Below are 23598 nucleotides of genomic sequence, written 5' to 3' on the forward strand. Positions count from 1 at the left end.
GTTGTCTCAAAGCTAACTAGCTAAGTCCTAAATAGAGAGCAAGTTTGTTAAGATCCCTACCTTGACACCAAGTGCTATCAGAAACTTTAGAATATCAGGGGGGAAACAATTATAAGGAGAAAAAGGCTCTGTTAGAATATACATTTAAAATTCGTCTACGAGAAAAAAAAAATAATAAAATTCGTCTATGGTTCTTACTTTATAGATCCAGGCAGGGTACCTCCATGGGCTTGTAGCAACAAGACCTGTAGCTGCTGGACCTGGAAAAGGCAAAGAAAAATAGTCAGCTAGTTATCAATCAAAACTACTTATCCCTACTCAGCAAAATTATCATGATTAGCAGTAGGGTAATTTTACTTGATGCTTTTGAACTGTGGTGTTGGAGAAGACTTTCGAGAGTCCCTTGGACTGCAAGGAGATCCAGCCAGTCCATCCTAAAGGAGATCAGTCCTGAGTGTTCATTGGAAGGACTGATGTTGAAGCTGAAACTCCAATACTTTGGCCACCTGATGTGAAGAACTGACTCATTGGAAAAGACCCTGATGGTGGGAAAGATTGAAGTGGGGAGGAGAAGGGGATGACAGAGAATGAGAAGGGGACAACAGAGGATGAGATGATTGGATGGCATCACTGACTCAATGGACATGAGTTTGGGTAAACTCTGGGAGTTGGTGATGGACAGGGAGGCTTGGTGTGCTGCAGTCCATGGGGTCGCAAAGAGTCAGACACGACTGAGCTGAACTGAATTTTACTTGATGCCTATGAAATCTAAGGCATATCTTAGGTTTTACAGAAAGCAACACGGTTGATGATTCAATGATAAAAAGACAATCAGCACTACATGAATAACTAGTACTTAGAAGATGTCATCTTTTACCTAAGCATCTTCATAGTTTTTATTGAGCCTCTATTCTATTTTCTTTTTTTAAATCAGACTTAGCACTGAGCTAGGCAATGTGGGGGGACATAAAATAAACTCTTGTGGTTTATTATCTAGTTTACAATCTAGTTGATGAAGACAAGACTAAGGCCTGAAAAAGTAGGAAATAACACAAGACAGAAGATGCTAAGTCATCAAGTATACTTAAGTACTTTAGGGTTCTGAGAAGAAGCAAAGTAATAAAATCCCACAATAGGCTAAAGGAGGCTTTGTGGGGATGGATCTTAAACCAGGGTGCACCTGTAATCATTGTCTCCATTCCCTCTTATGACAAAAGAGGAGCTGTTCTGCTTGAGTTTTGGATCCCAACTCTTCTTGCCTTCTGATAAATCTTACTCTATTTGTTATCCCCCCTCTCTTCTATATATGTGACTTCTCTCTTCTTACAGTATCCTTCTTATTAAGATTAAAACATGTTCAAGTCTCTACCATCTTAAAAGCACCTCCCCCAATCCCACTTCCTATCACTTTTTGCTTGATTTCTGTCCTTCATAAAGTTTAAGAGAATAGTCTACACCCACTGTCTCCATCTCCTTTAGCTCTTCTCTCACTTGCTCTTTAACTTATTCTAATCTGATTTGTGCCCACAACATTCCACTGAAATAACTTTGGATAATGTCACCAATGATCTGCATGTCACTATATCCCATGGGCATTTTTTAGTCTTCATGTTATTTGACTGTTTGGTAGCATTTGGGTTACCAGACACCACACTTTCCTGGTTTTCCTTCTATTTTTCAAGCTGATCTTCTAGTCAATTTCTTAGTTCATCTTTGCTCTAACTGTCCTTTAGGTGATAAAAGTTCCTCAAAGCTCTCTGCCTATAGTTTCAATTACCATTTATTAGTAAAAACTGGTGACTCCCAAATTTATCTCAAACACAGATCTTTCTGAATTTAGAACTTTTAAAATGCAAGAACACTAGTATTTTACATTTACTGTCACATCATTATTTCCAAAGCATGACTACACATATGATTTCATTTGATCCACACAGATTTCGCTGGGCTTCCCTGGTGGCTCAGCAGTAAAGAATCAGCCTGAAATGCAGAAGCCATGGGTTCAGTCCCTGGGTTGGGAAGATCCCATGAAGAAGGAAATGGCAACCCACTCCAGTATTTTGCCTGGAGAATCCTATGGATAGAGGAGCCTGGTGGTACAGTCCATAGGGTTGCAAAGAGTCGGACATGACTTAGTAACTAAACAACAACACAGATTTCTAAAGCATTTACAGGGAACAAGGTTGTTTGATAGGGAGAAACTGATATTTTACCTCCATTTTATGAACAGGAGCCTTCAGGCAGAAAGCTTAGGGACGATTTGCTGGCCATCAGTGAAGGAACTGCTGGTAGGGGAGTGCTGTTCCTTCCAATCCAGCTCTCTCTCCCTTGCAACCTGCAAGTAAGGCTTACATCCAATTGCAGGGAGAACTTTCTTGTTCCTTGAAAAGCCACTACCACTCCACTGGGGAGAGATAGTGGGAAAAGTCAAAGGCTGGCTATCAGGTGACTTGGTTCCTGTCAGTCTGCCCTGAACCACCATATTCATTTCTTAGACCCTAGTGTCTTAAAATGGGGATAAAGATACCTGCTGTGTTCATTGGCATATTATGATGATAAAATTAAATAATGAATATAAAAGGGTTTTTCTGAACCATGTCAAGGTGAGACAGGAAATCTGAAACAAAGGGAGCTTCTTTAAGGACTGAGTCTAGCCCCTGGAGCCAGACACCATGGAAGATGGTTTAGATATACTGTCTCATTTAGTCCTCAAATCAGCCCTGAGGGGACTGAGTATTACTATTGGGAAATATTAATATTATTAATAAATAATACTGGGAACTGAGTATTACTATTACTGAAAGTGTTAGTCGCTCAGTCAGGTCTGACTATTTTCGACCCCATGAACTGTAGCCCACCAGGCTCCTCTGTCCATGCGACTTCCCAGGCAAGAATACTGGAGCATTTGCCATTTCCTTCTCCAGGGGATCTTCTCAACTTTTTTGAATTTAGAACATTTATACCGAACTATCTACTTAATATTTCCACTTAGTTGTCTGCTATCCGAAATCTGGTTTTCTCTAGTGTATTCTGGTTCAGTGAATATGCAGTTTCACGTGCCAGAAAGCTGGGTGTCATACCTTCACCCCCTTAACTAACCCACTGGTCACTTCTATCACCACCACCACCCTAAGTCCAAGCCACCACTTTTCTTTCTCTTGGACCATTGCAGTAACTTCTTAAGTGGTCTCCATGAGTATATTTTTGCTCCACTATAATCTATTTGTGCACAGCAGCCATACCATCTTTCAAAAGTGTAAATTATTAATGCTGCCACCTAGCTTAAAATCATTTTTAACATAGTACATGAGGCTTCGATCAGGCCTCTGTTTCTTCTCCAGTCTCAGACTGGATCACCCATTCCTTGCTCTCTCCACTCTAGCCACAATGGCATTCTGAGGTCTTCAAATGCACTACACTCCTTCCTAACTCAAGACCTTTGCAGACAAGCTATATGTCTGGCACAGTTCTAAGTGCTTTATATGTATGAACTCATTTAACCCTCATAAAAACTCTATGAAGCAGGTACTATTATTTCTGTTTTATAGATAGGGAAACTGAGGCACAGAGAACTTGCCCAGGGTACATAGCTAGTGAGGTATAGAGCCAGGATTTGAACCCGGGCAGATTGGCTGCATTGTCAATACTCTTTCCCATTATACTTTGATACACACACTACTGTGTTTTGCAGGTGGCTCAGTGGTAAAGAACCCACCTGTTAAGCAGCAGATGCTGAATCGATCCCTGGGATAGAAGATCCCCTGGAGAAGGAAATGGCAACCACTCCAGTATTCTTGCCTGGGAAATCCCATGGATGGAGGAATCTGGTGGGCTACACCCCAGGGGTCACAGAGAGTTGGACACAACTTAGCGACTAAACAACAACATGTATTTCTTCTCTCTGGAATCTTTCTTCTTTCTTTTCTGCATAGATGATTCCTACTTCGTCTTTCAGATCTCAGCTCAAATGTAGAAGAAGCCTTCTTCTCAGAGTAGATATTTAACAGAAGATCCTGTTCATACTTTCACAGTGCCCTATAGTACACTATTCCAGGTTATAATACATTGGTATGATTGTGTGCTTAATGTTTGTTTGTCTCTCCCGCTAGGAGAGTTTCATGAAGGCAGAAACTGTCTTCTTTGCTCAACAATATATTCCAGCACAGTACCTGGCACATAATAGTGTTCGGTAAATATTTATTGTTGGAATGGATTAACAAATGACCAGGAAGAAAAGCATTTCTGGCAACAGGAGTACACATGAAAGCAAACAAAGAAGCAGCACTAAGGTACTTTATAATTAACGTGATTTTGTAAACAGATAAATTACTTATGTTTTCTATAGTGAACCTTAGGAGGAAGGAAATAAAGGACAATAAAAGGAAGGAAGACAACAGATTAAATGAGTTGTAATTATTATCACTGAGGAGGAAGCTAGAGATGGAGTGAGCACTAGACTGTTGAGAAACACTAGATTCCCACTGGGAAGAGTACTATACCAAGAAAAGCTGACGCCCCTGCCAAGGGGGTCAATCTCGCTACCTGCTACTCTGCCAGTGCTATTGAGCTGTTGCACAGTCATACTGATGCCACCACAAATTCATGTTCCTAGTCAGCTACTTCTTCCATTTCCAAGACTTTAAGCCTTCTGAGGTCTCTTCAATCCCTCTATGCTATCATCTGCTTGATTGCTCTTAGAAGATAACCTTGTCTCCTACTTCACTGAGAAGAAAATGGTTATCAGGCTGAAAATTGCTCAATTTCCCTTGTTTATCTAAATTAGTGTCACTGTATCCTTCCTATCTAATCGCTTTTCTTCTAGTCTTATGGGCAGGTATTCCCTCTACTGTCTAAGCTGAAGCCCTCTTTATTTGTGCAGAGGATCTCAACTAAAAGAAAACACCTTATCAACTCATTCCTATTCTCAGTCTCTCCCAACTGGTTCTTTCATATGTTCAAGTCTCTTCCATTAAAAAAACAACACAGATTTATATCCCTTGACCCTTGACTACCAGCTACTGTCTTCTTTTATCTTGCCTTCCTGAAAGAAAAGCCTACCAACTTCCTCCACTTCGTTGTCTAGCATTCACTGTCCATCCCATAGCAATCTGCTCCTATCATTCCCCTGACCCTCTTCTCACTGCAGTCATCAATAGCTTTCTTGCTGATAAAAAAAAAATCAATGAACTTTTTTAACCCTTATCTTTACACTTTATAAATTTATACTTTTGATAGCCCTCCTTGAAACTTTCTTCCCTTGTCTTCCATGAATCACTGATTTTCTCACTACCTGTTTGCTCTTTCTTCATCTCTCTTGTTGTTGGCTCTCCTTTCCCCCTTCCTTAAATACTGTTGTTACCTCCTGAGTTCTATCTAGCCTTCGTCTCTCTTCTTGGCCATTTGCTTACTCAGCAAATATTGAGTAAGTGCCTTTAACATGCCAGGCACTCTTCGATTTCATCTACTTTGTAACATCAGGTACCATCTAAATTCTCACTTTTGTCACTTAGTCATGTCCGACTCCTTGCGACCCCATGCACTACAGCATGCCAGTCTTCCCTGTCCATCACCAATTCCTGGAGCTTGCACAAACTCATGTCCATGGAGTCGGTGATGCCATCCAACCATCTCATCCTGTGTCATCCCCTTCTCCTCCTGCCTTCAATCTTTCCCAGCATCAGGGTCTTTTCCAATGAGTCAGTTCTTCACATCAGATGGCAAAAATACTGGAGCTTCAGCTTCAGCATCAGACCTTCCAATGAATATTCAGGACTGATTTCGTTTAGGATGGACTGGTTGGATCTCCTTGCAGTCCAAGGGGCACTCAAGAGTCTTCTCCAACACCACAGTTCAAAAGCATCAGTTCTTCAGTACTCAGCTTTCTTTCCTTTTTTTTTTTTAAGTACTCAGCTTTCTTTAAGGTCCGACTCTTACATCTATACATGACTACTAGAAAAATCATAGCTTTGACTAGACGGACCTTTGTTGGCAAAGTAATGTTTCTGCTTTTTAATATGTTGTCTAGGTTTGTCATAGCTAAATGCTGATGACATACAAATCTGTATCTTCAGACCTCTCTACATTAAACCTGCATACCCAGCCATGTTTGAATAACTCTACTTAGATGCCCCTCAAGAGGTTCAAACTCAAAATGCCCAAAAACTGAATTTCATCATTTCCATTTCCCTGCCTGACCCCTATTTTCCTCCTAAATTCCCTGACTCAATGATTGTTACTACCATTTATTCAGTTGTCCAAGCAAAAAACCTGGGGATCAACTTTGATTCTCCCTACCTACCCTTTCACATCAAATCTGTAACCACATTTGTAAGCTCTATACATTCTACCTCCTTGTTCTTTTTTTGTTTGTTTGTTTGTTTCTATCAATAATTTGTCCCCCTTTCTTTATCTCTATTGCTCTGTCTTTAGTTCAGGCCATAGTGTTTATTTGAGTTATTATAATTCTTTAACCAGTCATATAAGGACCTTTGGGATCTGACTCCTGCATACCTCTCTTGCCCCATCTCTCACTGCTCACTTCTTTATCAGTGAAATATACAGTACCACCCTATAATCTTAAATATGACCAAAAAACATGTTCATAAGAGTTACTTTAACATGCTTCATACTAACAGAATGCTTAACCAACATCTCTAAAGTCCTGGTGGAGAAAAAGCTGAGAAATAAAAGCTCTATCATTCCACTCACATACTTGTAATTTTCCCCATCAAATGTTAAGTCCCTTCTACCTGTTGCTTCAGATGATTAAGTTCAGCTGTCTGGGGATCAATATTAACAACAGGTTTGTTCTTGATTTTTCTTGCTCTGTCAGCATAACGAAGAGTGTTTAATGTTTCCTCTAGATTGGAGTCAGCAGGACTCACACAGGCTATCATAAGAGTGTGGCTATTACCTCCTAGAGAATCTGAAAAAGAATAATGGAAGGAAGTGAAATCCAACAAGTAGGACGCAAGCAAAGCTGTCCACTGGGTTGGAGATTTCAATCTCAGAGCTGTAAGAAAATAATTAAGTATGTACAAATTTCCTATTGCATCAATATAAAAACAGTAAGAATTTCTGTTGTGTAAAATGATATAGTTTAGCATCCTATTGCATGTGTCCTCCTTAAGTGAGACTGTGACGTTAGCAGTTAATCAGGTTAAAACAACTGGGGCCTGGGCCAAGTAAGTTAGGAGCCACTATTAGGATTAAACATTCTTTGGATACTCCCTCTAGGTAGATTTTAACTCTTTAGGGAATTTTGCTTGTCAGCATTAATAAATATAGTAAGCAAGTTCATTTCCAGATACAAAGTGCTAAGTACAGTTGACACTCTACAGATTTTTTTGGCTCTCAAATCCATATATGAAGACATTTTTCCATTACCTTAGAAGCCTGCTTGCCAACAGGTCTCTCTCCTGTTTATCAACTGGACAGCTCTGTATGTAATAGTCCAAAAATCTGGCTTTTTATTAATATCTGTCCTATCTTTGCATTCTCATCACTATCATTCTAAGTTACTCTCTAATTTTTTAGAGGCACTTTGGGCTTACCTTGAAGCAGTCGAGTCAACTTGGAATCTCTGTAGGGCACAAAGCCACCCTTTTTGTCATCTCCAAGAGCACTGATTACATTTCCCAAGCATAGGAGGCCTCGGTTAATATTAATACCTAGTAGTAGGAAAGAAAATTTAAATTGCTTGGTAACATCTAACATATACCTATCCTGAGAAAGAGAAACGAATAAAGACCCCATAGAATTATTAAGTCAGTAATCTTAAGAAAACCTTTTAATCCTGCTCACTTTTCCAAGAGTGTCTTTTTTTTCCCAAACAGAAAGCTCTATATAAAAGAAAAACATTATTTAAAAATCTTTAGTGTTCTTATCAAATATTCTTATGCTCTTTGAGAAACACACCATATTTTCCCTAGGTGGTATGGGTAGAAATGGGAATAAACATAATGCTGGTAGAAGCTGGAGATGTCCACTCTGATATTTTACTTTCTTTGCATCTCTTCCTCTTTCAAACAGTTGGTCTTCCAGTTAAGTAAAGTTCAAAGGGCAAAGGTGAAAGCACAATTAAGTCAGTTGGCACTTCTTGCCCTTTTCCATGGAAACAAAGCAGACAGACAGATGACAGATCACCATGACAACAACCACTTGTATAGTTATTTACTTTTTATACTTTTCTCTTGTTGCTTCAAATAGAGTAAACATTCTTTCCACTTCTTAAATTCCAAGGTTTACTTTTTCAACATTGTAATAATACGAGGTCCCTTGAAAGCCCCCATGGTTATGTTTATCTTAGAAAGTCTATATAGTATAATGGTTAAATGCATGGGCAATGGTGGCTAGGTTCTAATCCTGGCTTTGTCACTGACTAGTTATGCAATTTTGGGTAAGTTCTACAGAAGGGGGCAAATCTACCCACTTCATAGGTTGTGGTGGGGAGTTAATGATACCTTACACAAAACAAAGTTATATGACATATAAATGGCATCATGATTGTTAGTGCTATTCTACTTTACTTATTCAGCCACTGGACTCCCTTATAGATCTATAACTATAAGATCTATATAACAACTACATCTATAAGATCCTTAACTCCAAAATTCCTCTCTGACTGTATCCTACTACCATCCTTCTGTTTCTTTCATGGATGCTGTTCTTCACCCTTATTGTGGCTACAAATTTACTGACACTCTTTCTTTCTCTTTTTCACTGCACCACATGGCATACAGGATCTTAGTTCCCTGACCAAGGATCGAACCTGCACTCGCTGAAGTAGAAGCGTGGAGTCTTAACCACTAGACAAGCAGGGAAGTACCTACTGACTCTTTCTAATACCCTTGGTAGATCATCTTTCCTGGGCCTTAAACTACCTATTCTGAACCCCGCAGTCATTTCAGTTATACTTTCCCAAGCACTCATTAAACCCATGACCTTCTGCCATTCCCACCATGTCAATTCCCAGGCCTAGGTTAAACCAGTTGTGTGTGTGTGTGTGTGTGTGTGTGTGTGTGTGCGTGTGTGCGTGCACGCACATGTGCTTCTCTCTACACTGCAATGCTGGAGAAAGTTACATAATCAAATGGACTGGATTCATCCATTATAAAACATGCTATCTGACCTTGGCTGAACCCTTGGTTAATTGACCATCTTCTCTTCTTCATTCTTCCTTCACCATGGCAGCTATTCTAAACACTTATCATTTCTAAGACTGGAAATCTACCTTCATTCTATTAGTATGATTTCAACAAATACATTATGGTGATCAATTCTTCACAAGGGCTCCCTAACCTCCCCTCTCCTCACTTCACAGTCTTTCCTTTGCTGTTACCGATTCCTCTGTTCTTCTCCTTGTTTCAAGAGGAAATAACTACCTTTATTTTCTGTTCAGCCTCTGCCGGTGTTTCTATTCCCTTAATTTTCCCGGGGACCCTGGATCGCTCAATCTTCCACCTCCCTCTTAGATCTTCAATTTATTTTCCCTTTACGAATTCCTTCTTTTAAGTTTATTCACATGCTCAAATATCCCAATATATAAGGCTGAGTGCCAAAGAACTGATGCCTTCAAATTGTGGTGCTGGAGAAGACTTGAGAGCCTCTTGGACAGCAAGGAGATCCAACCAGTCAATCCTAAAGGAATTCAATTCCTAAAGGAAATCAATGCTGAATACACTGGAAGGACTGATGCTGAAGCTCCAATATTTTGGCTGCTTGATGTGAAAAGCCAACTCATTGGAAAAGATCCTCATGCTGGGAAAGATTGAAGACAAGAGGAGAAGGGGATGACTGGGAAAGATTGAAGGCAAGAGGAGAAGGGGACGACAAAGGATGAGATGGTTGGATGGCATCACCGACTTGATGGACATGAGTTTGAGCAAACTCCAGGAGAAGGTAAAGGACAGGGAAGCTCAGCATGCTGCAGTCCATGGGGTCGCAAAGAGTCAGACATGACTGAGCAACTGAATGACAATGATGAAAACAAAAACAGTTCCCTCAAGCAACCATCTCTTTTTTTCCTTTTACTGCCATTTTCCAGGGCCATTTATCCCATCCAGGATGTGAAGGAGATCCTGCTGAGATTGATCAAACCTCACCATTGCCTGTACTAATCCTCATATTAGTTCAGTTCTTTCTCTTCTTATATACCTTTTAGCCAAACAGAACATTGTGCCATCTTATTGGCCCATCTCCCATCTGGGATGTGAAGGAAAGACTGCTGAGGTGTTTCAAACCTATTAAACAAAATGTCCATCTATTACTTCACAGGAACAACAAAAAAGCCCAGATAAACCCTGAGAAGAAATTATAAGAATACTATGATCTAAGCAAGAAGCACAGACTTAAGAATAAAAAGGCTGAATTTTTTCTCCAAATGCGAGTTGGGGTTTTGGAATAGAAAAGGAGCAAGGGAAAAGAATGTCTCTCTGGAAAGAAATCATCACAAAAGAGCATCTGACTTCCTGTTGTTGAGAGAGAAATTCTTGACATGGATGGAGAATATATATCATAAAGACTGGGAAGAACATGTCTGAAGAGACTTAAAAGTTCTGATCAAGGATGGCTATGGAGAAAAATGCCTGGATAAAGTTGTAAGACCAGAAGTTACTCTTCTCTCTAAAAGATTGAGAACAAAAAATAATAAATAAATAAAAGATTGAGAACAGATCAAGTGAGGAAAGGATCAAGAGTACTACTCAAAGCTTCAGGTATTTGTTCACTAGGGCAACAAATAAATAATAGAGATTTTAACTTTAAAAAGGGACTAGAACTTCACAGGAGAAGGCAATGGCACCCCACTCCAGTACTCTTGCCTTGAAAATCCCATGGACGGAGGAGTCTGGTAGGCTGCAGTCCATGGGGTCACTAAGAGTTGGACACGACTGAGTGACTTCACTTTCACTTTCATGCATTGGAGAAGGAAATGGCAACCCACTCCAGTGTTCTTGCCTGGAGAATCCCAGGGACAGGGGAGCCTGGTGGGCTGCCGTCTGTGGGGTAGCACAAAGTTGGACACGACTGAAGCAACTCAGCAGCAGCAGCAGCAGCAGCAGAACTTCACAAGTATAATAAACACATGTTACAATAGGTTTTACAAGTAGATTAAAAGGGTATATTTGTCACAGGAGAGAAAAACAAGGTAGGAGAGAAAGGAGGTAGCTCTATAGGAAGCAGCTCTCAACTGGGGACAATTTTGCTTCTGTAGGACTTTTGACATCTGACAAAACGTGGTCCACTGGAGAAGGCAATGGCAAACCACTTCAGTATTCCTGCCTTGAGAACCCCACAGACAGTATGAAAAGGCAAAATATAGGACACTGAAAGATGAATTTCCCAGGTCGGTAGGTGCCCATTATGCTACTGGAGAAGAGTGGAGAAATAACACCAGAAAGAATGAAAAGACAGCCAAAGCGAAAACAATGCCCAGTTGTGGATATGACTGGTGATGGAAGCAAAATCCAATGCTACAAAGAGCAATATTGCATAGGAACGTGGAATGTTAGGTCCATGAATCAAGGCAAATTGGAAGTGGTCAATCAGGAGATGGCAAGAGTGAACATTGACATTTTAGAAATCAGTGAACTACAATGGACTGGAATGGGCAAATTTACCTCAGATGACCATTATATATACTACTGTGGGCAAGAATCCCTTAGAAGAAATGGAGTAGCCCTCATAGTCAACAAAAGAGTCTGAAATGCAGCAGTTGGGTGCAATCTCAAAAAAACAAACAAACAAAAAAACAAAACCAGAATGATCTCTGTTAGTTTCCAAGGCAAACCATTCAATATCACAGTAAGCCAAGTCTATGCCCCAACCAGTAATGCTGAAGAAGCTGAAGTTGAATAGTTCTATGAAGACCTACAAGACCTTCTAGAACTAACACCCAAAAAAGATGTCCTTTTCATTATAGGGGACTGGAATGCAAAAGTAGGAAGTCAAGAGATACCTGTGGTAACAGGCAAATTTGGCCTTGGAGTACAGAATGAAGCAGGGCAAAGGCTAACAGAGTTTTGCCAAGAGAACGCACTGGTCATAGCAAACACCCTCTTCCAACAACACAAGAGAAGACTCTACACATGGACATCACCAGATGGTCAACACTGAAATCAGATTGATTATATTCTTTGTAGCCAAAGATGGAGAAGCTCTATACAGTCAGCAAAAACAAGACCAGGAGCTGACTATGGCTCAGATCATGAACTCCTTATTGCCAAATTCAGACTTAAATTGAAGAAAGTAGGGAAAACCACTAGACCATTCAGGTATGACCTAAATCAAATCAGCAGTGGCCACAGGACTGGAAAAGGTCAGTTTTCATTCCATTCCCAAAGAATGTTCAAACTACTGCACAACTGCACTCATCTCACATGCTAGCAAAGCAATGCTCAAAATTCTCCAAGCCAGGCTTCAGGAGTACGTGAACCGTGAGATTCCAGATGTTCAAGCTGGATTTAGAAAAGGCAGAGGAACCAGAGATCAAATTGCCAACATCTGTTGGGTCATAGAAAAAGCAAGAGAATTCCAGAAAAACATCTACTTCTGCTTTATTGACTACACCAAAGTCTTTGACTGTGTGAATCACAACAAACTATGGAAAATTCTTAAAGAGATGGGAATACCAGATCACCTGACCCGCCTCCTGAGGAATCTGTATGCAGGTCAAGAAGCAACAGTTAAAACTGGACATGGAACAACAAACTGGTTCCAAATCAGGAAAGGAGTATGTCAAGGCTATATATTGTCACCATGCTTATTTAACTTATACGCTGAGTACATCATGCGAAATGCTGGGCTGGATGAAGCACAATCTGGAATCAAGATTGCTGGGAGAAATACCAATAACTTCAGATATGCAGATGACACCACTCTTATGGCAGAAATCGAAAAGGAAGTAAAGTGCCTCCTGATGAAAGTGAAAGAGAATGAAAAAGTTGGCTTAAAACTCAACATTCAAAAAAATAAGATCATGGCATCTGGTCCCATCATTTCACAGCAAATAGATGGGGAAACAATGGAAACAGTGAGAGACTTTATTTTGGGGGGCTCCAAAATCACTGCAGATGGTGACTACAGCCATGAAATTAAAAGACGCTTTGCTCCTTGGAAGAAAAGTTATGACTAACCTGGACAGCATATTAAAAAGCAGAACCGTTAGTTTGCTGACAAAGCTCCATCTAGTCAAAGCTACGGTTTTTCCAGTAGTCATGTATACACATGAGAGTTGGACTATAAAGAAAGCTGAGTGCCAAAGAATTGATGCTTTTGAACTGTGGTGTTGGAGAAGACACTTGAGAGTCCCTTGGACTGCAAGGAGATCAAACCAGTCTATTCTAAAGGAAATCAGGCCTGAATATTCATTGGAAACACTGATGCTGAAGCAGAAACTCCAATACTTTGGCCACCTGATGTGAAGAACTGACTCATTGGAAGAGATCTTGATTCTGGGAAAGACTGAAGGCAGGAGGAGAAGGGGATGACAGAAAATGAGATGGTTGGATGGCATCACCGACTTGATGGAAATGAGTTTGTGCAAGCTCCAGGAGTTGGTGATAGACAGGGATACCTGCATGCTGCAGTCCATGGTGTCACAACAGTAGGACACGACTGAGTGACTGGACTGGACTGAACTGAACTGAGGACATTTGGTGATATCTGGAGACATTTTGGTTGTCACAACTTGAGAGGTCAGGGGGAGTACTACTGGCATCTCGTGAGTCGAGGGCAAGGATGCCACTAAACTTTCTACAATGCCCTGGACAGTCCTTGCCTCCCAATATTATTTGACCCAAAATGTCAATAGTGCAACAGCTGAGACACCCTGCTGTGTATGAGAAGAAAACATGTATGAGCCTAAGGCAGGTAGCACAGTCAAGAAGATTAGGGCGAAAAACAGAAGTAATATGATAGTATAGACACACTCTGCATAGTCAGAGAGAAAGGGAATGATCTGTTACTGCAATTGGTCACAAGACTTACAGGAGTAACTACTGAGAGGTGATAGGGTGAAAAGGAACTTAATTGGGAGACAGAATCTTAGCTCAAACTCTGCCTCTGGTACTTATCAATGTGTATGACCTTGGACAAGTCACTAAAACTTTCCTTTTATCCATGAAACAGGTGTAATACATAGCTTGCTTACCTCATGAGGTTATGATAAAAATCCAATGTGATCTATAAAGTGCTATCCACATGTAAGTTATTATTAATAGGATAGAGAAGCTTAGATAATGTAGTTATTTGCTAAGTTACATGACATTGAAAGCAGAGCACCCAATACAGTCCTTATCTATTCTCATGACAGTTTCTTCAGCAAAAGGATACTGCAAGAAGGAAATGGCTGCTTTGGCCTTCAAGTCAACACACATAGAAGAACTGACAGTGTAAGTGAAATGATGAGAATCTGGTTGTAGGGGACTGAGGTGCAGGGTCAAATATCAGTATGCTAGATTTTAAGAAAACAGATTTCTAAAACTCAGGGGAAAAGATAGTTATGCTTCTGGTACCGAAAGTCTAAAGGGGGAAAAGTATGAAAGGCTTTCAAAAAATAAAATTTTAATTATTTAAACACACATTATTCCAATAAAAATCGATATAGCTTCACAGGAATCAATGTAACAAAACTGCATACAAAAAGAACACAGAGAACATTAGACAAAGTTCTGTTCAAAACATAGGAGACTGACCATCAGCATTTCTTTCCCCACTAAGATACCATTAAAAGGAATTTAGAAAGCAATAACCCATAAGATCACAGAGCACAGGAGAGGAAGTACCAACAGGCAAGAGATTTCAATGTTTTTAGAGTACAGGTGGAGAGCAATAACTGACTCAGCAAGATGGAGGAGCCTCAATCTAAAATGACTGCAAAGGGACAATAATGATGATGACAGTGATAATAACAGCTAAGTTTATATAGTGTTTACTATAAGCCAGAAACTGTTCTAGGAACTTTATACATATTACCTCACTTAACCCTCACAGTGGTCCCATAAAGTGTGCATAAAGCATGATTATCCTTGTGTCAACAGATATGAGAGCTGAGGCACAAAGAGGTTAGGTAACTTGCCTAAGGTCACATAGCTAATAAGTGGCAGAGTCAGGATTCAAATGGAGGCAGTTGGGCTCCAAAGTCCATGATCCTAACCTCTATGCTCTATGGAAATTAGCTTATTTGCTCTCTTAGAGGCACCAGTTACCTTGGAAAGAGGAGAGACTTGAGGCTGAAAAGATGGGGTTGGTAGAAACTATATTTAAAGAAATCTTGAACTCTCAAGTCTTCCCTCCAGAGCCATGTGACTACTGTATCCCCCATTCTCAATCATCCCTAGTCTACTTAATGGGGTGAACTTTCCAGTACCCACCCATTAAATGTTGGTACTCTCTTTGGACTGTCTTAAGCTTTTTGCTTACTATATACATTCTTCCTGGATTATCTCATACTTGCCTAGAGTTCCAATAAATATCTGTGTTAATGACTCCCTCAAATCTGCATCTCTAAACCAGACCTCTTTCCTGTTGTCCAAAGCTATATTTTATCTGCCGACTGAATAACCTCCAGTGGGCTGTGCATACACGACATTGCATAACACAGACTTGAACAACACAGAATTCATCTTTCGGTGCAAATCTATTTCACTTCCAGCACTGTTCCTTTTCATTGTCTCACCATCTAACCAGTCACCCAACAAACAGCAAATCTGAGATATCCTGGACTCTCCCACTTTTCTCACCTCATACATTCGAGTCCTTTTCATTATTTAGTGAATATGTTCAATATTCTAGGCACTGTGCTAGGCATTATAGATACAAAGATGAATAAGTCACAATCCCTACTTTCAAAGAGTTAAAAATATAAAGGGAGGGAGACACACCAACAAAAAATAATTGCAAATATAATATTAAAGGAAAAGATAAAGATAGTAAAAATGAGTTCTCATAGGAGGGACTGGGAATTGAAAATTTGAGCTGAATTGTGAAGAATGACTAGGACAATGCTGATGGACGAGGGAAGAGTAGGAAAAACGAATGTAAGGGCATTCCAGGCAGAGAAGTAACACATGTCAAGGCACATATTCGTGAGAGAGGGAGAAGTAACATATGTCAAGGCACATATTTGTGAGAGAGGGCATCATACATTTAGCAACTACAGGTAGTTCAAAAGGAAAACAGTGCAAGTTACGAAATAAAGAGTAACAAATAATGAGGCCAGAGGACAATTAGGGGCAGATCATAAACAGCATATGTCATGCTCAGGTATCTGTATTTACCCTGTAGAACAGCGGTTTTCAAATTGTGTTCCTCAGAACCTTAGGGATATTTCAGGGACCCACAAAAATACTGCAGAGTTTCTGTAACTGTAATTTGAATTTTGTTTTAAAAATTATTTTTATTGTGGTAAAATATATAAAACATAAAAGGTACCATTTTAACAGCTTTTAAGTGTACAGTTCAGTGGCATTGAGTACATTTACACTGTTGTGCAACCATCACTGCTATTTAAAATTATTTTAACTATTTTAAATAAAACTGCATTTAAATGGCTCATTCTAATATGCTATAAAGCAAATCTTAACACACTGGAGTCTATTGACACATTATCTTGTACAGCAAGGTTAATTAATTTTTCTGAAGTCTTTGAATATACCTCTATTATTTGTACACATGTTTGAATTTTTTGCAAATGTGTAATTTAAGGTTGTAGCTGTGCACGAGACTTTTGCTCAGTTAATGTGCACACTCACAGAAAATTGTACAAATAACTGTACCACTGTAGCACATGAGCTTGTACTGAAACACCAGACAGAGGCAGTTACTCAATTCATGTGCTCATCCCATTTTCTTTTTTTTTTTTTTTCATTTATTTTTATTAGTTGGAGGCTAATCACTTTACAATACTGCAGTGGGTCTTGTCATACATTGACATGAATCAGCCATGGATTTACATGTATTCCCCATCCCGATCCCCCCTCCCACCTCCCTCTCCACCCAATCCCTCTGGGTCTTCCCAGTGTGCCAGCCCCGAGCACTTGTCTCATGCATCCATTTTCATAGTATGGTATGGTACCAAATACAACGTACAAATACATTTTCATTGTATGGTACCAAATGAATATGGAACTCAACATGTTATGATATGCTATTAAAGACAGTTTCACAATCTAAGTAGCCACTGATGGATGAATGAATAAAGAAAATGTGGTACACACACACAGAGGAATATTATTCAGCCACCAAAAAGAAGACCTTGCCTTTTTTAACATGGATGGACCCTGAGGGCATCATGCTGAGTGAAATACATCAGATGGAGAAAGACAAACATTGTATGTCCTTACTTATATGTGGAATCTAAAAAAGCTGAACTCATAGAAAGAGAGTAGAATGGTGGTGGCCAGAGGCTGAGAGGTAGGGGAAATAGAGAGATGTTGGTCAAAGGCTACAAACATCCAGCTATTAGATGAGTAAGTTCTGGGATTTCACATACAGCACGGTGACTATAATCAACAGTACTGTATTATGTACTTGATGGTTGTTAAGAGAGTAAATCTTTTTTTAATTAAAACATTTTTATTGAGATAGCATTGGTTTATAACAATATATGTTCCAGGTGCACAAGATTACACTTCTACTTCTATATACACTATAGTGTGCTCACCATGAAAATTTTAGTTTTCATCCATTACCATACAGTTGATTCCCTTACTTATTTCATCTTTCCCTGATCCCCTTCCCCTCTGGTAACCACTACTCTGTTCTAAGGGAGTAAAGTTTAAACGTTATCACCACACACACAAAAATGGTAATCATATGAGGAGATGGAGGTGTTAACTAACCTTATTGTGGTAATCATTTTGAAATAAATACATGTGTCAAATCATCACATTGTATAACCTAAACATAATATATGCTATATGTCATGAATATCTCAATAAAGTTGGGAAAACAAGATGAAATGCAATAGTGTATATGAAGCACTTAGCCAACGGCACTCAAAAAAAGATGATTTCAGAGCTTCTTGTAAGTTTTGTGAGTGTCTTGTTAGACATTAATAGTCATTATATAACATAAATTAGGAAATATATTGTTAGTGATCCAACATTGAATTTAAATGTCCTATCACTTCTCATCGAAGCTCCTAGATCAGCTTAATAATTGAAAAGACTGTAAAGTAGGCTGTTAAAAAATATTTATAACTAAAAATTATGTATTAGTATGAATCAGGATTTTCTTGATAATGTATGACAAGAAAAAATTATAGAAAAAATTAGATACAAAACCTTAAAGAAGATTGTAGTTGTCATCCAGAATCCCCATCATGTTATATACTAAGAACTAAGAGTGTTCATTGGAGCCTAGTGTGCAAAAGTCTGGAACCAACCTAATGTTCATCAATAGGGAAATGGTATAATAAATACAATGGCACATCTATACAATATATGGACATGAAAAAGAACACAGTAGAGGTGTATATGCTAATATGGAACAATCTCCATAAATAAAGAGTAGATTAGAAGAGAGTACATAGAATACTTCCACTTAAATAGAGAGACCGTCTAAACACCTAGACAAGGGATCTGGGGAGAGAGAAAAAATATTTTTCTTTATACTGCATTAAAAATATTTACTTTGAAATAATTATATATTCACAGGAAGCTGCAAGAAATATGTACAGCAAGGTCTTGTGTACCATTCACCCAGCCTCCCCCAATGGTAACATCTTTCATAACCATAGTACAATAATCAGCAAAGGGAAATTAACATTAGCACAATCCCCAGATGTTATTTAGTTTTTATATATACTCTGTGTATGCGTATAGTTTTGTGTAAAATCACATGTATAACTTCATGAAATGATCACCAAAATCAAGATACAGAACTTTTCTATCATCTTAAGGGTCTCCTGTACTACCCTTTCTAGGCACACTTACCTCTTCACACTCCAATCCCTACACCCTGACAGCCATTAATCTTTCTCCCCTACAATTTTGCTAGTTCAACAATGTATAAACAGCACATATAGTGTATAACCTTTTGAGACTAGCCCTTTTTTTTTCACTCAGCATAATAATAATAATCCATTCAAGGAATCTGTTTCAATAGTTCATTCTTTTTTACTGCTGAGTAGTATTACATAGTGTGGATGTACCACAGTTTGTTTAACCATTCATTTACCTGCTGGTAGACATTTGAAATGCTTCCAGTTTTTGGTTATTACAATAGAGCAGCTATGAACATTTATGTACAGGTTTTTGTGTGAACATTCACTTTCTCTGGAATAAGTGTTCAATAGTGCAATGTATGAGAAATTCAATTTCACCACCTTCTTGCCAGAATTTGATATTTTTTCTTTTAGTTATTTTGAGAGGTATGCAATCTTCTTGTGGTTTTCACTTGTATTTGGTTAATGACTAAGGATGCTAAACATCTTTTCATGTGCTTACTGCCATCTGTATATTCTCTTCAGTGTAATATCTGTTCGTGTCTTGCTCATTGTCTAGTTGTATTGCTTTTTATACTATTGAATTTTGAAAGTTCTTCATATATTCTAGATACAAGTCCTTTGTTAAATGTATTGCATTTTTTTACCATGAACAATTTCATGATATACAAGTGAATATAAAGAAAGAAATTGTGATAATAAAATAGCTGTAATATTCTTATTGCTTGAAGATTGACCTACTCAGTGTTATATATCTGAACTTACAAAATAAATTTATGTGAATTTTCAAATCTGTTTCTTAATTTATTTCAACCGTGAGAATTTATGACTTCATTTTAAAAATAGTTCCTCTGCTTTAAAAGGAAGGCAGATTAAAAACATCTATTGTAGATGATGGACACAAATGAAAGGTTTTGAAGAGGGCATAAACATGATCAAATTTAGATTTAGAAATATTGTTTTGGTAGTCATTTGGAAGGTAGATTTGGGAGTTAAAAAACTGGTGTTTAAGAAACCATTTAGGAGGTTATTTAAATAGTTCAGTTGAGAGATCGTTAAGGACTGGAACCATGGGAAAGGAACAAAGTCTTGAGAAGTTAAAGGTGTTTAAGACATAAAATGACATAACCAAAAGACTTTTTGGATGTGGGAGACAAGAAAGAGAATGAATATAGCATGTGCTCATATTTCAGGAGTAGGGCAGATATTCATATATCTGGCCAGTCAATGGTTATAGAACACCTACTGTGCGTCAGGCACAGTGCTTAGCACAGGTGGCAAGAAAATACCAACTGGTCTCTCCCTTCAAGGAACTCAAAATGTAACAAGAAAAGAAGACAATATAATTACAATAAAAAGAGAGAATGCTGCGAGACTCAGGCTAACAATCAACTGAGAAGAGTGATAATCTTTTATATATCATGAAAATGCTTTGGATTACAGTCTTTTAGGTACATGCATTTGTCAAAATTCAGCTAAGATACACTTAAAATTTGTGCTTTTCATTGTAAATTTTACATTAAAAAATCTACTCACATATTAAACTTCAGTTAATAATACAAAAGCTTAAGAATTTGGGAGGAAAAAAAAAGAATTTGGGAGGAAGTGTACTAATGTGTGCAATTTATTTAAAAATGCATTTTAAGAAAGAATGTAGATTAATAAGTAGATAAATGGACAGATATGTAATAAAGGAAATATACTAAAATATTAATGGTGGAATCCAGATGCTAGATGTAGAAATGTTCCTGTATAATCTTTGCTGTCTCTTTGAAAATTTGAAAGTGTTAGGAAAAAACAGTATGGGAGCATCAACTGATGGAAAGTCTTCAACCCAAGAAAGAGGTTTTATAGATGGGTGACATCCAAACTGTGAATTGAAATATCAGTAGGAACCACCAGTCAGACCAAAAGGAGAAAAAACTAAGGCATTCAATGAGGGCCTATGACAATACGTCAGGCACTATGCCAGGCCCTAGGGGTTCAAAGATGAATAAGACCTAGTTTCCACTTTTGATTGGCTTGCTGTCTACTGGAAGTCAGGCAAGGAGATGGCTATAGTACAGAGTTGGGGTAGTGTTAGCATAGGAAAGAAGCAAGCACTAGATGCAGGGGTTGGGGGTGGGAGAAGTTGGAGGCAGTCAAAGAACTGGAGGTTGTTCAAGGGGATGAAACTGGAGCTGAGTAGTGAAGGGTGAAATAGAATAAGCCACATGAAGACAGGGGGAAGGCATTTTTGGCAGAGGGAACGGGATGTACAAAGACGACGCATAGACGAGTGAGAACTTAGCACACTTAGTATGGCTAAGCAGACTGTGACAAAGGGCTGGGGAGAGAAGAAGCTAGCCAGGTAGGCAAGGCTGGAGCGTGAAGGTCACGCTAAGTGCCTGGTACAAAGTGAGGAGCTGGAAAGAGCTCTAAGAAGGACTATCCAGTTTAGGGAGAGCATCCTGGCTGCTGGTCGGGAGATAACTTGAACAGGTGCCTAACTGAAGATAAGGAATTCAGTTAGAAAGCTTGCTATATGCTAATGATGAAGGCCTGAATGAAGGTAGCGGTAGTAAGGGTAGAGAAAAGAAAGTGACTTGAGAGATGAGAAAGTAAGACTGACAGGACTTGGTGACTGATGGGATTGGAAGGAGGAGTCAGAGTGAAGGAAGAATGTGAAATGATGCCCTGGTTTCTGGCTTGGGTGACTGGGGGAATGCTGATATTACTGAACACAGGTAATGGAGGGACAGGTTTAACAGAGGCAGGGAGGGATGAGGAGTTCAGCTTTAGACACATGGCATGAGAGGTACCTGTGGGACATTCATGAGATGCCCCTTAGGCAAATACATTTATAGGCTGGAATGTAGATGCAAGATATGGGCTGGAGACAGAGGTTTTGGATCAGCAGCCTATGGGTAGGAGCTATAAGCATCTCAGCGTTGAGCTAATTTAGGGTGGTGTAGAGGTGGCAAGGTGAGGGGCTTGAACAGTGGGAAAAGAAAGAAAAAAATCCCAGGCAGAACCTGGGCCATGTTTCAATTATAGGCAGGTAGAAGAAGAGGAGCCTGAGAAAGAGTCCTCAGAAAAGTAAGAGGAAGGGCTTCCCTGGTGATCCAGGGGTTAAGTATCTGACGTGCAATTTAGGGGACACTGGTTCGATCCCTGGTCCAGAAAGGAGCAACTGAGCCCACATGCCACAACTCCTGAGCCTGGACTCGAGAGCCCTTGAGCCATAACTACTGAGCAATCATGCTGCAGTTACCGAAGCCTGGGTGCCTAGAGCCCATGCTCCACAACGAGAGAAGCCACTGCAATGAGAAGCCAGGCACCACAACTGCAGAGGGGCCCCCACTCACCGCAACTAGAGAAAAGCTCGTGCAGCAATTAAGGCCCAGTGCAGCCTAAAATAAAAATAAATAAATAATTTTAAAAAAGAAAGAAAGAAAAGTAAGAGGAAACCCAGGAGAGGGTAATGTCACAGATCCAACGGAGCAAAGAGACTGTCCAGAAGAAGGGGCAGGGTGTCAGACCCCATGGAGTCACCAATTAAGAGGACGATTGAAAAGAGCCTAATGGATTCAGTTATTCAGGTCACTGGTTGATCTCAGCAACGACAGTTTCAATGGGATGAGGATGGAAGGCTGCCAAAAACGCAGAGTGAAAGGAAAAGGGAGAAGAGCAGTAGTGTGAGGGGGATGAAGGATTCTGTTTGTTTTAAAATGGGAGAAACACATTGGTATGTTTCTATGCTGAGGGGGGAAAGCCAATACAAGTACCACAGTGCAGAGATCTGAAACAACAGTACTGTTTGGAAAGCAGGGAGTAGAGATTGCTATGGCTAGATCCCTGTAGTTTGTGGGGAAGTGGTGAGAGATGAAGCTGGAAATACAGAGGGGCCAGAAAATGACCAGGTAGCTCCCTGGTCATACAGAATTTCAAAGAAGAAATACATTAGAAGATAAAATAGTTATAAAAAGTGACATCAAAAACCCAAGACTTAAGTTGGACCTTGAAAGATAGCTATGTTGCAGATAGTCTGATGGGGAATGGGGAGAATGACTTCAGTGTGGGAGAGAAGGGGAGACAGCTGTGATGTGTACACAGAAGCCAGAAATAGCAGGGTATGTTGTGGAGGCCATGTAGCTGGAGGAGAGAGCGTGGGCAGAGAAGCTGTGAAAGACAGCTGAGGAGGTAAACTGGGACCAGGGTACAAAGGTTTGGAAGGCCTAGCCATAGTTTTTAGAATTCATCCTATAAGCAGTGATGTGCTACTTTGTTTCTAAGCAGAGGAGGTGCCATGCACGAAGTGGTATTTTAAGGAGATCAGCATAGCTATGATATTTAGAAGGAAAAAATCCTCAGAGTGACAGTGTTAGGAGACTCCTGACCAGGTGTGTTGGGAAAGGCATGGGCTTCGCAGAGGCAGCAGAAACAGACTGGAAGTGGGTGAACTGTGGCAATATTGCTAAGGAAGAACTAACAGCAGGTGATGGGTACTGATTACTAGTTAAGGAAATCATGCTGAGTACAATAATTAGCATATTATTAAGAAGAGAAAGAAGCAAAAGAAACTGAAAAGGAGTAGTTTGAGTTAAGAAAAGAACTAGGAGAGTGAGGATTCACAAACAAGAAGAGTTTCAAGATGGATATGTTCAAGTGTC

General features: G+C 39.4%; 1 protein-coding gene across 4 annotated transcripts in view; it reads right to left on the reverse strand.

Annotated features, from left to right (window-relative positions):
• The window catches only part of KIF4A (kinesin family member 4A), a 129089-nt gene that overhangs the window by 69406 nt on the left and 36085 nt on the right, over positions 1 to 23598 (reverse strand). For all 4 annotated transcript variants that reach the window (XM_043896291.1, XM_043896292.1, XM_043896295.1 and 1 more), the window contains exons 8-10: positions 7554 to 7670; positions 6750 to 6925; positions 199 to 260 (exon numbers count right to left, since the gene is read on the reverse strand). In XM_043896291.1, the coding sequence (XP_043752226.1) occupies positions 199 to 260; positions 6750 to 6925; positions 7554 to 7670 (355 nt within the window). The remainder of the gene's footprint in view (positions 1 to 198; positions 261 to 6749; positions 6926 to 7553; positions 7671 to 23598) is intronic.

The sequence above is a fragment of the Cervus elaphus genome, chromosome X, assembly GCF_910594005.1.
Source record: "Cervus elaphus chromosome X, mCerEla1.1, whole genome shotgun sequence".
NCBI classification, from domain to species: Eukaryota; Metazoa; Chordata; class Mammalia; order Artiodactyla; family Cervidae; genus Cervus; species Cervus elaphus.